The following is a 12,225-nucleotide window of genomic DNA, read 5'->3' on the forward strand; positions in this document are numbered from 1 at the left end:
AAGTCTGTCTAGTTTTTCTTGTAGTGTAGATGAGTCCTAAGCATAAAAGTACATAGGATTAAGATGATAAAGTTGTCATTCATCTGCTCTTTGCAAAATAGGTTTTTAGCTTTCTTCTAATCCTGTATGTGTCTTCATTTATATTGAAATATTTTTAAAACATTGAAATTATCAATATTTGATAACATCCAAATGCCTAATAGTGAATGTTAAAATCTTTTAAAAAGAATGTATAAACATTTTACAATCATTACATTCATAATGGAAGCTTTTTAAAAAATGGCCTGAATACCATAAATGTTAAATTTGCACTTCATTTGGCTTGAAACAGTTTCAAAAACTGAAACACTTGTATGTTTAAAAAGAATAAATATGTAAAAGATGGACTAGTGCATGGCTTTTGCACATTTCAGATCAAAAGTAACTGCAGCCAAATTTAGTTTAGTATTAAAAAGCAATCATGATAGTGTTGTCACAGAGGAGAGATTATTCAGCAAATGTGCAAAAGTTGTTGTAAAGCAGAGATATGCACGTTATAATTTGAGTATATGCTATATCTGATGTGCTTTGCAAGTTTAAACTAATATAGAACTATAGCTTTTGACGTATGAATATCCAGGTGCATTGCTTACAAACTGTGTGGCAAAGCTTTCCAACAAAGAATCATAGAAATGCAGGACTGGAAAGTCATCAAGGTCCATTCCACTCTCCTCCCCAACCCACCCCAAATCCCTTGAGGTCATCAATCCATCCCCGTGTACTGAGGCAGGACCAAGTATACGTAGACCATCCCTGATGGTGTTTGTCTAACGTGTCTTAAAAGCCTCCACAGTCATTGATTTCACAACCTCCCTTAGTAATCTGTTTAAGTACTTAACTATCCTTTATAGTTCAAAAATTTGTCCAGTAGCTAACATCTGTCTTGCTGCAAATTAGGCCTATTACTTCCTTTCCTACCTTCAGTTGACATTGAGAACAATCAATCACCATCCTCTTTATTACAGCCCTTAACACATCCTTTTCTGCACTACTACTGCCCAACCAGTTATTCCCCATTTTTTATTTGTGCATTTGATTTTTTCCTTCCTGAATGTATTACACTTGTCTTTAATGAATTTCATCATGTAGATTTCAGGCCAGTTCTCCAATTAATCAAGGTCATTTTGAATTCTAATCCTGTCCTCCAGACTGCTTGCAACACCTCCCAACTTGGTGTTATCTGCAGATATTATAAGCATACTCATCACTCTAATGTCCAAGTGAATAGTTATAGACCTGTGCAGGACCCATTAGAGAGAGATCCTCCTAGTCTGACAGCAAACTACTAATAACTACTCTTTGAGTATGGTTTTTCATCGAATTGTCCACCCACTTCATAATTTCCTTTTGAATACATTTTTGTGGTTTGCTTTCAAGAAGATCATGTGGGATTGTCAAAAACTTTACTAAAATGAAGATAAATCATATCTACTGCTTCCCCCTATCCTCTAAGCCAGTAACCCTGTCAAAGGAGGAAATTAGGTTGTTTTTGCATGATTTGTTCTTGAAAATCCATGTTGGCTATTGTTTTATCACCCTGTTATCATCTAGGTGCTTACAAATTGATTGTAATCATCTAGCTTTTTAAAAAAAATCACCCAAACCTTATGTTGAATATTGTCTATAAAAGTTGTATGCCTAAGTGTTGCTTGTGTCCATAATAGAAGCAATTAAATCAGATTCTGAAGTGATTGACACTATTTTGGCACAGTTGTAAACTGTGGTTAGGTTTTTTTGACTGCTGAGTGATTTATGAAACCAGGAGAAAATTTTGATTCTCAGTAAGCGAAGTCAAACAGAGTTAACTCCTACAATTTAGCAAACATTTAAGGGCAATATAATTTCTCTGAACTTAAATGCTATTTTGTGAAATAAATTGCTTTAGAAGTATTACTCAAATATTTTATTTGTTAATAGATGGGAATTTGAAGAATCTGAAGACGGTGCTGTGACGAGCATCCCTTACCAGCTTCAAAGACTGTTTGTTTTATTGCAGACCAGCAAAAAGAGAGCAATTGAAACAACAGATGTTACACGGAGCTTTGGATGGGATAGTAGTGAGGGTAATATTTGATGTTGGATTTTATTATGTGGAAAATTTAGAATAATTTTAATAGCTATTGTTTTCTGGCTAGTGCTCATTCCAAGGACACACATAAGGGCACTAAACTGATAGTGGTGGTGTAAAAAGACCTCTGTTCATACAATTTTAAAGAAGAACCTAAAACCAAGTTTCAATAGAGTAGTTTAAATGGACACTTTGTTTCTAAAACTGCTTTTTGTTTTATTTAATGTGAGGCCAGTGAATGAAAATTCTTCTTGAATTTTTATTGTCAGAATCCACAGAGTGAATTCAAACTTTTAAATAAGCATTTCAGATCATTGGAAAGATAATTTCTAGCTGCTTTAAAAAAAAATGATTGGGGGGGAATCAAACTTAAAACTACATAAAAATGAGAAACTTCTAAGCAAAACTGCAACATTAAGTATCTATTTCTTGCAAAAATCTTTAAGCTGGAATTAAAGTTGTAAATATCAGTTGTTTAATGGAAAACCTCTATAAAAGATGATGTAGCTGTCTCAGAAAACAAAAATCAACCTAGAAATGCAAAGGTTACACTTAAACAGAAAATAATACAGAAAATTCTAAACACATTAAATTTGGGGACGCACAGTTGGTCGTTTGGACAATGTAATTCTGCCCTATGCCCTGCTGATCCTTTGCACTTGCCCTGCCATGATATGAGATGAGACTTTATATGCCTTAAACTTTCTGGGGGAAAAACCTAGGTGGATTTGTTTTAGTTTTGGGGAAGTGTGGGTGAGGTGTGTCAGAATCAGGCTTATAATGGAAAACTATCTTAAACTGTAACAATGCAGACAAGCACCTCAATATTGTTTACATGTATATTCATACTTGTATGAGTATATGATCAAAACTTATCCTAATATATATACATGTACATCTTTCACAAGATGTATGCTAATTTTCCTCATTTTATGATTTTAGAATAACTTAAGCCCTACAGGGGAAGTTTTTACAGTAATCATATTTTAGGCATAGAACTTTGACAGTACCCTCAAAACTAAATGATTTCTTTTAAACAATATATATAATCTACAACTGTGCTACTGAAAATATTAGAAGGGTGTGACTTTTTTCTTGTTTTCACTGAATGAGATTAATTTTACTTTGTACTAGCATGGCAGCAGCATGATGTACAGGAGCTTTGTAGAGTCATGTTTGATGCGTTGGAACAGAAGTGGAAGCAAACAGAGCAGGTAATATACCATAAAACTTCATCTTTCAGGGAAAGAATGTTGGAGGAATGTTTAATTTTGTCTTCTAAATGTAGTCATGTGGTAACTGTTTTGCAAGACAATTGAAAAGCTGCCACTGTCTTTTGTCTGAGGCAGTGGTTGACTTACTGGATGCTTGTGTGATTTATTTTTTGAGATTGATTTACAGATTTTATTCTTTTCATTAAAGTTGTGTGTGTAAAGGTCTAAGTCCTGGTCACAGTGAGCTGGATCCTCATTTTTGATGTGCACTGCAGAAGGCCAGCATAGCTGGCCAGTTGAGAGTTTCCCCACCATGGAGGAAAATCCTAGGTACCCGTTAGCCAACATAGATGGCTCTATGCAGCTTCCCTTTCCCTGCTCTAGAGAAAACAGGAATGGCCATGGCCAGAGGACTGCTGCATACTATGGATATCCAGATAGTGTACTCGTCCCTTCAAGGCAATCATTAGTGGGGAATTGCAAACGATTCCTTTGTAGTACCTTCCCCTGACCAGCCACCAGCATTTTTTGAACTCAGATGAGGGCTGAAATAATATAATTGTGATTAAGTAATAAGAAATAATGTTATAAAATAATGTTTACTTTAGAGCACTGCTTTATATGTAGAAAGCAGGAACCACCATGATAAGAGTGCTCTAAAGTAAACATAAAGTAGAAAACAGGAACCATCAGGACATTTTATTGCCCAGTAGCGTTTGTAATTATAAAATGTATATTTTTCACGTTTAATATATAACTGCGATCTCTCCCTCTTCAATTAAGTGTAAGGAAAAAGGGATGTCAGTGTAAAACTAAAGAAAGGGAATACTTTGTTTTAACCTTTTTTAGATGTTTCAGACTATGCCAAAATAAATCTCTCCATTTGTTTTAGGCTGATCTCATAAATCAACTGTATCAAGGCAAACTGAAGGACTATGTAAGATGTCTAGAATGCGGCTATGAGGGCTGGAGAATTGACACTTACCTGGATATTCCATTGGTCATCAGACCTTATGGCTCCAACCAGGCATTTGCTAGCGTGGTGTGTACTCTTTTGCTGACAGCTAGTACATCCATACACACATAGAATACATAATGCGACAGTGGTATAATTTCTTACATGGTAAGTATCATCCTAGATACTCCATCTTGGGGTGTTCGTCTTTGTGCAGTGAACCAGCTAGCAAGTTCTAGAAGATTTTTTTTTAACCCTTCAATGAGTCCTACTGGTGCATGTATAAGGGGAGGGGAAATGCAATTATTCTGCCTTGAGGTTACAATAATTCATTATTTTCTTTCTGATAGACTTTTCAGTATTTGCCCTAGGTATCTCTTGTGAAATCACTGATGTTCTTTTGATTGACTGGGTTTTTTTTATTAGCTCTTCTGTTAGATTTTTGTTAGCTCTGTTGGAAGGGTTAGTGAAAGAACAGGACAGCTAGCTAGTGAATTTTGGTTTCTAGTTTGTCTCTGTTGGTTTTTATAACTTAAGAGTTTAAAAATAACACATCCCTTATTCATTTGGTGAGGATTCTGTAATTCTAATGATAAAAATTCCATTATGCCTCTATTTTCTTTATTAATACTTTTGCACTGGCATTAGTGATGTTGGCAAACGTATAAAATGTAGGGAATAATTTTTAATCACCTGCTTTCCACAAGAAAAGTAATTTGCGTACTGTTTCATACCACCGTTGTGGTTTTAAAAATAAATATTTGATGGAATTATTAAAAATGGGAGATAAGTCAAAGAATTCAGAATTTAAATATTTTAAAGCAAGGCAAATATTGGGGTTATAAACTGCTTTATATTTTATTTATTAAATTTCTTTTTAAATGTTAATGTTCTCCCTTGTATTTAGTGAGTTGACACTGTTGTAAAACGTTAGCAGTTCTTTTGTTAAGAAATTGAAAGAATTATTTTATCTCCAGGTTAACTACCAGTGTAGCTTCAGTTACATAGGGCACTTGATATTTTAAAGCTTTGGATACCGATCTTCAAGGTAATAACAAGGATAGGAGACAATCATCATATAACTTTACTCCCACCCTTTTTTTTTTTTTTTTTTTTTTAAAGAAAATTTTCTGAGTGCCTCTCAGCATTTTTCCAAATTTTATGGAGCTTCTTACACCAACTGGAGGTTCATTTGAAATTGCAGTTTCAAGCTGTTGCAGACATTGGTGTGTTAAATGGATTTCTCCTTCATTGTTTTTTTAAACTGTATTTCAGGAAAATTTCAATAATAAAACAAACAAGGAATTTTGCCTTTTTTTTGCTTTTTTTATTGATACAGTGAATAGAGACTTATAATATATATAATCTATTTAGAAAGTTCTTGTATATGTATATATTTATTTATATTTTTGTGTATACACAATTTTTAATAATTCCATTAATCACTGATTACTCTTGAGTGGTGTACTTATGTCTCAAATTATTCTGGAATTATTTTCTTTGATAGGGAAGAAGTCTGCTACAGAATATTATGGGAAAATTAAAATATTTGTGTCTATATAAATAAAAAAACCAAATATACAGGAAGCTTCAACACTTAAGTACTTAATGATACATATTCAGATTAGTTTAAATTACAGTTGATATTTCACAGCATTTGCTGAATATCAGTATCAATTATGCAATGAGGCAAACTAGTTTTAAGCTTTTGTGTTGAGGTAGTTACATGGTTGCAGTTTGTGTTTACGCTCCATTTATTTGAGCTATTTTATAATTATGCGTACTTTTGACTATGCAGTTGATTCTCCTCCCTGTATTTGTCTTGTCTGTAGCAGATGTTTTAGCTTTGTAGTCTTCAACAGTGGGGAGATATGGAGGATACTGGCTTTTGGAGAAAGGAAAAATCGCCTGTTTCTAAATGGAATTCTCTGAAGGTAGTATCCTCCATTGATCCACAGATGATGATGGTTCAGTAGGTTTAGGTAAAAGGCAATGAGAGGGAGAGGGAGAGAAAGAGAGGTTCACACATGCGCTAATAGGGCTTGTGGAAGGGAATGTAAAACCTTTTAGACCTTGCTAGTCAGCTCCTGAGGGAACTTGCAGCAGGCGACACTACCCAAGATAGGGGATCTAAGGAGGATACTACCTTCAAAGAACTCTAGTTAGAGGTAAGTGATTTTCCATTACTTTTGAAAGACGGAGACAGTGGATGTACAAGATATAAATAAGGTTATTATATAGTATGTCAAGTAAAGTTTATTATGCCACTGTTTGCTATAGTATACTGCATAAAAGGTTTAAACGGGAAATTTTGTGTGTTAAATTTTTGTGAAATAGAATATTGGAGAACTTCCAAGAGTTACAAATAATTACACTTCCTTTTTACCTTCTTTTCTAATCAAAATAGAATTTAAAACTATTCTAAATTTTCTGGTTTCAGAGTAGCAGCCGTGTTAGTCTGTATTCGCAAAAAGAAAAGGAGTACTTGTGGCACCTTAGAGACTAACAAATTTATTAGAGCATAAGCTTTCGTGAGCTACAGCTCACTTCATCGGATGCTAAATTTTCTGTCTTCAATTCGATATGTTTTAAGGTTTGCACTTTGAAGAAACCTTATTTACTTTTCTGATATTATTTTTTCTTTCTTTGATTCATTTCATGTAGTATAGCTTTACATTATTAATGCATGTCCAGGGGACTAGGGCTTTGTTAGCATACGCTCCAAGGCCATGTAAATCCGGTTAATAACTTTTCATTGTTCAAGGGCTTAATTTTAGAAAAAGCATATACATATAATTTATAAGGAATTTACCTAGATCAGAGACCTCAATAACTAGTTGTGTTGCGATATAGGCCTGATGGTTATCTGGCTTGTGATTTAAATCCTACAGAAAATTATAGACGGACAATGGAAAACATAAAGTTGCCTATATTAGAATATTCAAGTTTAGAAGTGTATTCTCTGTTGATGCAAATGGCTATATGGACAACAGCACTAGACAGTGAATTTATGTGGCTATCTATAGAACAGTATAGAGCTGTGTTTCTCAACCTGGGGTTGCAGGATGGGTTTAGGGGGGTCGCAAGCAGGGCTGGCGTTAAGGGATAGGAAGCAGGGCAGTTGCCTGGGGCCTCATGCCATAGGAGTCCCCCGCCAGCTAATTTACATGTTTCAGCCCTGAAGCCTCCCGCTTAAAGTAGGGGGTCAGAATTTTTTGTAATGGGGGTGTGTGTCACAATTGTTTTAAGTCTAAAGGGGGTTGCCAGTACAAAAAGGTTGAGAAACACTGGTATAGAGGAACCAAAAGAAGATTTGTTGTTGAGGCTGAACTATTGTCTCAGCCCTAGCAGTGGCACACTTGGAGTAGGGCATTAGATAAAGATTGTCCATGCTGCTTTCCCAGCAGACCTAGTCCTGATGAGTATTGAGCATCCTTTGATTTTAGTGGGAGTTGTAGGTGTTGAACACTCTTGGATCTTGACTCCTCTTTAGAGACTGCAAACAACTATATTGTGATGTTGGCATCCGTCTAAAGAAAATGTATTCAGACCATCTCATTTAATATAAGCATAAACAGCTATCCAGTTTTAATGACATTGCCATTACGGACCTGACTTGGATATTAAGCAATGATCTGTAAATAAAAGGATAAGTATCCCAATACCCATCCTCTGAGCTTTCCAGTTTGCTTTCCATTATATCTTTTGGTTAGCAAACCTCTTGGTTTTTTTTTTGTTTTTTTTTGTTGCTAGTGTAATTTAGGACATTAATTAGCCAAATGGAATTTTTATTGATTTTTAGATTAATGAAATCATACCTATATACACTGATTGGCTTTCCCCTCAGACTTATATTTGTAGCTCATTTAACTGTTTATAAAAATTCTACTTCTCATATTCATAGAGCTAAACAAATATTTACAGTAATCTTATATCAGTGGCTATCAGATACAGTAGATATACCATAATGACATTTTGTGACAAATGGAAGCTTATTCAAAGTGCCTTTCTATCTCAGGCAATGATGAGTGGACTATTTATTTCAATACGTTAGTGTGAAGTACTATGATATTCAGCACCATAAAAGAACAAACAGTGATAGCTTGGGATAAAATAGACTACTTGAAAACTTTAAAATATTTTGGTTTTCTTGATATATTAACTTATGGTGTGTATGGTATCAATTTTTTTAAAATGTTTAAAATGTGTAATAGCTATCAGACTGGATAATATTTCTAATTATAATTAATTATAATAAAAATAATTGTCTTGCTCTAAAAAGTACAGTTACTGAAAATAGGGGTCATATGATGCCACTCACGCAGTGAACCACACAGAACCAACATGGTACCAATAGTTAATTTTGTGAGTAAGTGAATTATAACTGAATAAGAGAGGAGACTGGTCAATACAATAATAGTTGGAGTAGAGAATATTTATACTAATCATCAGAGGTAATTTTGATATAAAGACTACATAGTGGAAAATTGGAGGAGAGATGGAAAACTTAGTATTATACATACAGTACATCAAGAGTGCTTGCATATGATACAAGTTGGAAACATGTATATAATAATAGTGAAGTTATTAAATTTCAATAAACCATAGGTTTAAGTGCATCTCACTATTTATTCCTGTGGTAAGCAATGAAATCATTAACAAGAATACATTACCGTTCATGATATTTCATTCAACTTTTGGAGGTTCATAGGAGCATCACCTGTTTTCTTCATAACATAAATATATTCTAGTATGGTTCCTTGTTGACTTGCACATCATACCGAGTCTACATAAACTTTACATAACCACTTATGTCCATCATTCACACATCATATGTTTGTTGAATGAATTGCAACATTTTTCTTTTATATTCTGAATATATTTTAGAGACTGTTGCTTGTCTCCTATGTAACAAATGGCAATTATTAGAATAAAATAATTAGTACCACAGAAAGATTTGTAGTAGCTTATGGAAAGATTTGGTAAGATTCCTGGCTGGCATTTATTCCATAAGCAGTACCTCCATTGGCCATGTTTTTGTTGTCTTCTAAGTTTGGTATTCAGCATGCTAGCTGTTGACTTGCTTTGCTTTCATTTAATTTGTTCTGAATTGTTAAATTGTTAGCCAGTCCAAAAACCCCACTGTCAAAACACAGTAATCCCTTTTGGACTTATAGTTTATTTACCACCTACTTATTTTTATCTGCTATATTTTTTATATAACTTCCTGCATTTTGTAAATCTCCCAATTTAACATTTTGTTGCCTTTAGATTAACGGCATTCTGCAGTATTTAGGAAGTAAATATATAGACAGTTTACTTCAGGTTCACTGAAAAGTTTTGACATGTCTGAAGAGCCTTCCTGCTTCAGAGTTGTGATTCTATTAGGGGTGTTAAGAGGTGATTAATTTTTTTCCTTTTTCTATTTGGGTACAAAAACAGTGAAGGATGGTGATAACTAACTTTCTCTGTGCAATCTCTTTGTGAAATTTGGCACATTTCTCATTTGTGAGACATGGTCTGGAGAACAGTCCTTTTGTAAAGAGTCTCTCTTCTGTTACAATAATAAGAAAATTTTTGTTCATATGGAAAAAGCAGGGCTATAAAATCTTTGTTTTGTTATTTGTTCTTAGTGCTTCCCTGAATTCTCAGAAAAGAAATGGAGGGAGAAGGGATGAATTGGAGGCTTTTTGAAGACCTTCCCATATCCTTGATCTCCTCCCAAAATGGGATCCATCAAACAACATGATTTAGATAGTAATCTTATAAGCTCTGTACCAGCCATTTTGCAATTGGTGAGTCTATTCTGCCCAACTAAGACCACTCTTAGTTATTCGGACTTCAGGGAACAACTATGTTCCATCATGAGACAATGATTTTCAAGGCATCATTATGATTTTTGTTTGATCCTCTTCTCTTTAAAGTAAGCACCATCAGCATGCCAATGGTATTTCTGTTTGATTGCAGATATCTGCAGGTGAGCAGATAGCTCCGGAGTATCATCTGTAGTTCATAAACCCAGTCTCTCAGCTTTCATGCTAACTGGGTAAAGGTTTTAACCTTTAGTAACTCTGGATAAGATTCTTCATTGAACTGCTTTAAAATTAATAGATTTTTTTAAAGCAGATTTTGTTCTCTTAGATTTATTTTCTGGTATGCATCATTTATACACTCTTTAATATTTGTTGAAAAGAGGAGAAAAATTATTAGCTAATTATGTTTTTTAACTTCCCAGCTATACTGAGAAGCTAGATGGAAATCACTATAATTTGTATTTAAAGGAGGATTAGAAACATTTCCCTTGTAGCTATTGGAGGTGACTCCTGACTATTTTTGGTTTACAACCACATATGGTTGTGTGCTAATAAGTAGAATGTATCCCTGGAAGATGGCAATTGTGTTTCTCATTGCACTGGGAGTAGAGATTCAATATTTATTATAGCTGGGAGAAAAAATGATTGATTTACTCTAAAGCAGCATTAGCGTCCCCTGGCAGATTGAGACAGCCACCTACAAAACGGACGTTGAGGAACTAAATAATTGGTCCCTTTCTTCTGTTTGTGCTTGGAATAATGTGACCTGTGATGGGAGAAAGTATTGTCCCTGAAGGGAAAGAGCCATTTGTAAATTGTGGAGATAAGGATGTGGGGCTGATGGCTAACCAAAGCAAAGTAAGGAATAAGGTCAATTATGGAACAACTGATTGAACAGAAGTGACTACATGTGATGTGCAAGATAACAGGGATATATTTCATTTTAGATTGTATGCAAAACCAGGACTTGATGGACTCATCAAATGGCTGAATGAAATATAATTAATAGTAATGTATTGTCATTCATGATTTGACTGTGAATACCTCATATTGCAACCATTGTATTCTGTATTTGCAATCTAATTATAAATATAATGTTCTAAATCACATACATAAAAGTAAACATTCCTAAAAAGCAGGTAACATCTTTTTTTATTAGGAAGAAGCGTTGCATGCGTTCATTCAGCCTGAGATCCTTGATGGCCCTAATCAGTATTTCTGCGAACGCTGCAAGAAGAAATGTGATGCAAGGAAGGTAAATACATACCATTTGTTTAACATTACATTGGTTAGTGTTTATCTATATATGTAACATAATCTTGACCATTGGATATTGTGTTTTTGTTTAGGGCCTGCGGTTTTTGCATTTTCCATATCTGCTGACTTTACAGTTGAAGAGGTTTGACTTTGATTACACCACTATGCACAGGATTAAACTTAATGATCGCATGACTTTTCCTGAAGAGCTAGACATGAGCACGTTCATTGATGTTGAAGATGAGGTAAAGACCAGTGTATAGTCTCTCTTTCTGAGAACTGTCTTTCTCTAGCATCTCTTAAAATCTAGTGTCTTTAGGGCAGTGGTTTTCAGCCTGTGGTTCGTGGACCCCTGGGTATTCTCAGACAATGTCTAAGATTTCCAAAGAGGTCTGCACTTCCATTCAAAAATGTTTAGTGGTCTACAAATGAAAAAGGGTTGAAAACCACTGCATTAGGGAAAACATCATGGCCAATATTTTGAAAACATATGCCTGTTAGGGTTCCTAAATTCTTAGTAAGGCATCAGAAAAAAGTTGCCTGATTTTCAGAAGTGCCGAATACCAACAGCTCGCCTTGACTTCAGTGGAAATCACTGAGCGGTCAACACTTTTGAAAATCAGACCACTTTTTTGGGTACTTTAATCAGGATTTAGGAACTTAACTTTGGGCACTTAGTGTTAAAAATCTCATTCCACATTTCTTTGTTTCTGTTCAGGTTTGGAGTTTAAATTAATTTACAAAAGGGGGCTTCTGGCAGTGCTCTACACTGTTATGTAAGGTGCCTGGGTTTAATTTCCAGTGCTGAATATTTCTTCCTCCATCTTGTTAGATGCTGAGAACAGTGCACTCGCATTGAGTGTAATTCATTCTCTGGAA

General features: G+C 34.6%; 1 protein-coding gene across 5 annotated transcripts in view; it reads left to right on the forward strand.

The window, feature by feature from the left end:
- The window catches only part of USP47 (ubiquitin specific peptidase 47), a 95,071-nt gene that overhangs the window by 30,236 nt on the left and 52,610 nt on the right, over positions 1 to 12,225 (forward strand). For all 5 annotated transcript variants that reach the window (XM_038405149.2, XM_038405151.2, XM_043516717.1 and 2 more), the window contains 5 exons: positions 1,957 to 2,102; positions 3,242 to 3,321; positions 4,214 to 4,363; positions 11,249 to 11,344; positions 11,439 to 11,591. In XM_038405149.2, coding sequence (XP_038261077.1) covers positions 1,957 to 2,102; positions 3,242 to 3,321; positions 4,214 to 4,363; positions 11,249 to 11,344; positions 11,439 to 11,591 — 625 coding nt within the window. The remainder of the gene's footprint in view (positions 1 to 1,956; positions 2,103 to 3,241; positions 3,322 to 4,213; positions 4,364 to 11,248; positions 11,345 to 11,438; positions 11,592 to 12,225) is intronic.

Source organism: Dermochelys coriacea, chromosome 6 (assembly GCF_009764565.3).
Source record: "Dermochelys coriacea isolate rDerCor1 chromosome 6, rDerCor1.pri.v4, whole genome shotgun sequence".
Taxonomy (NCBI): Eukaryota; Metazoa; Chordata; order Testudines; family Dermochelyidae; genus Dermochelys; species Dermochelys coriacea.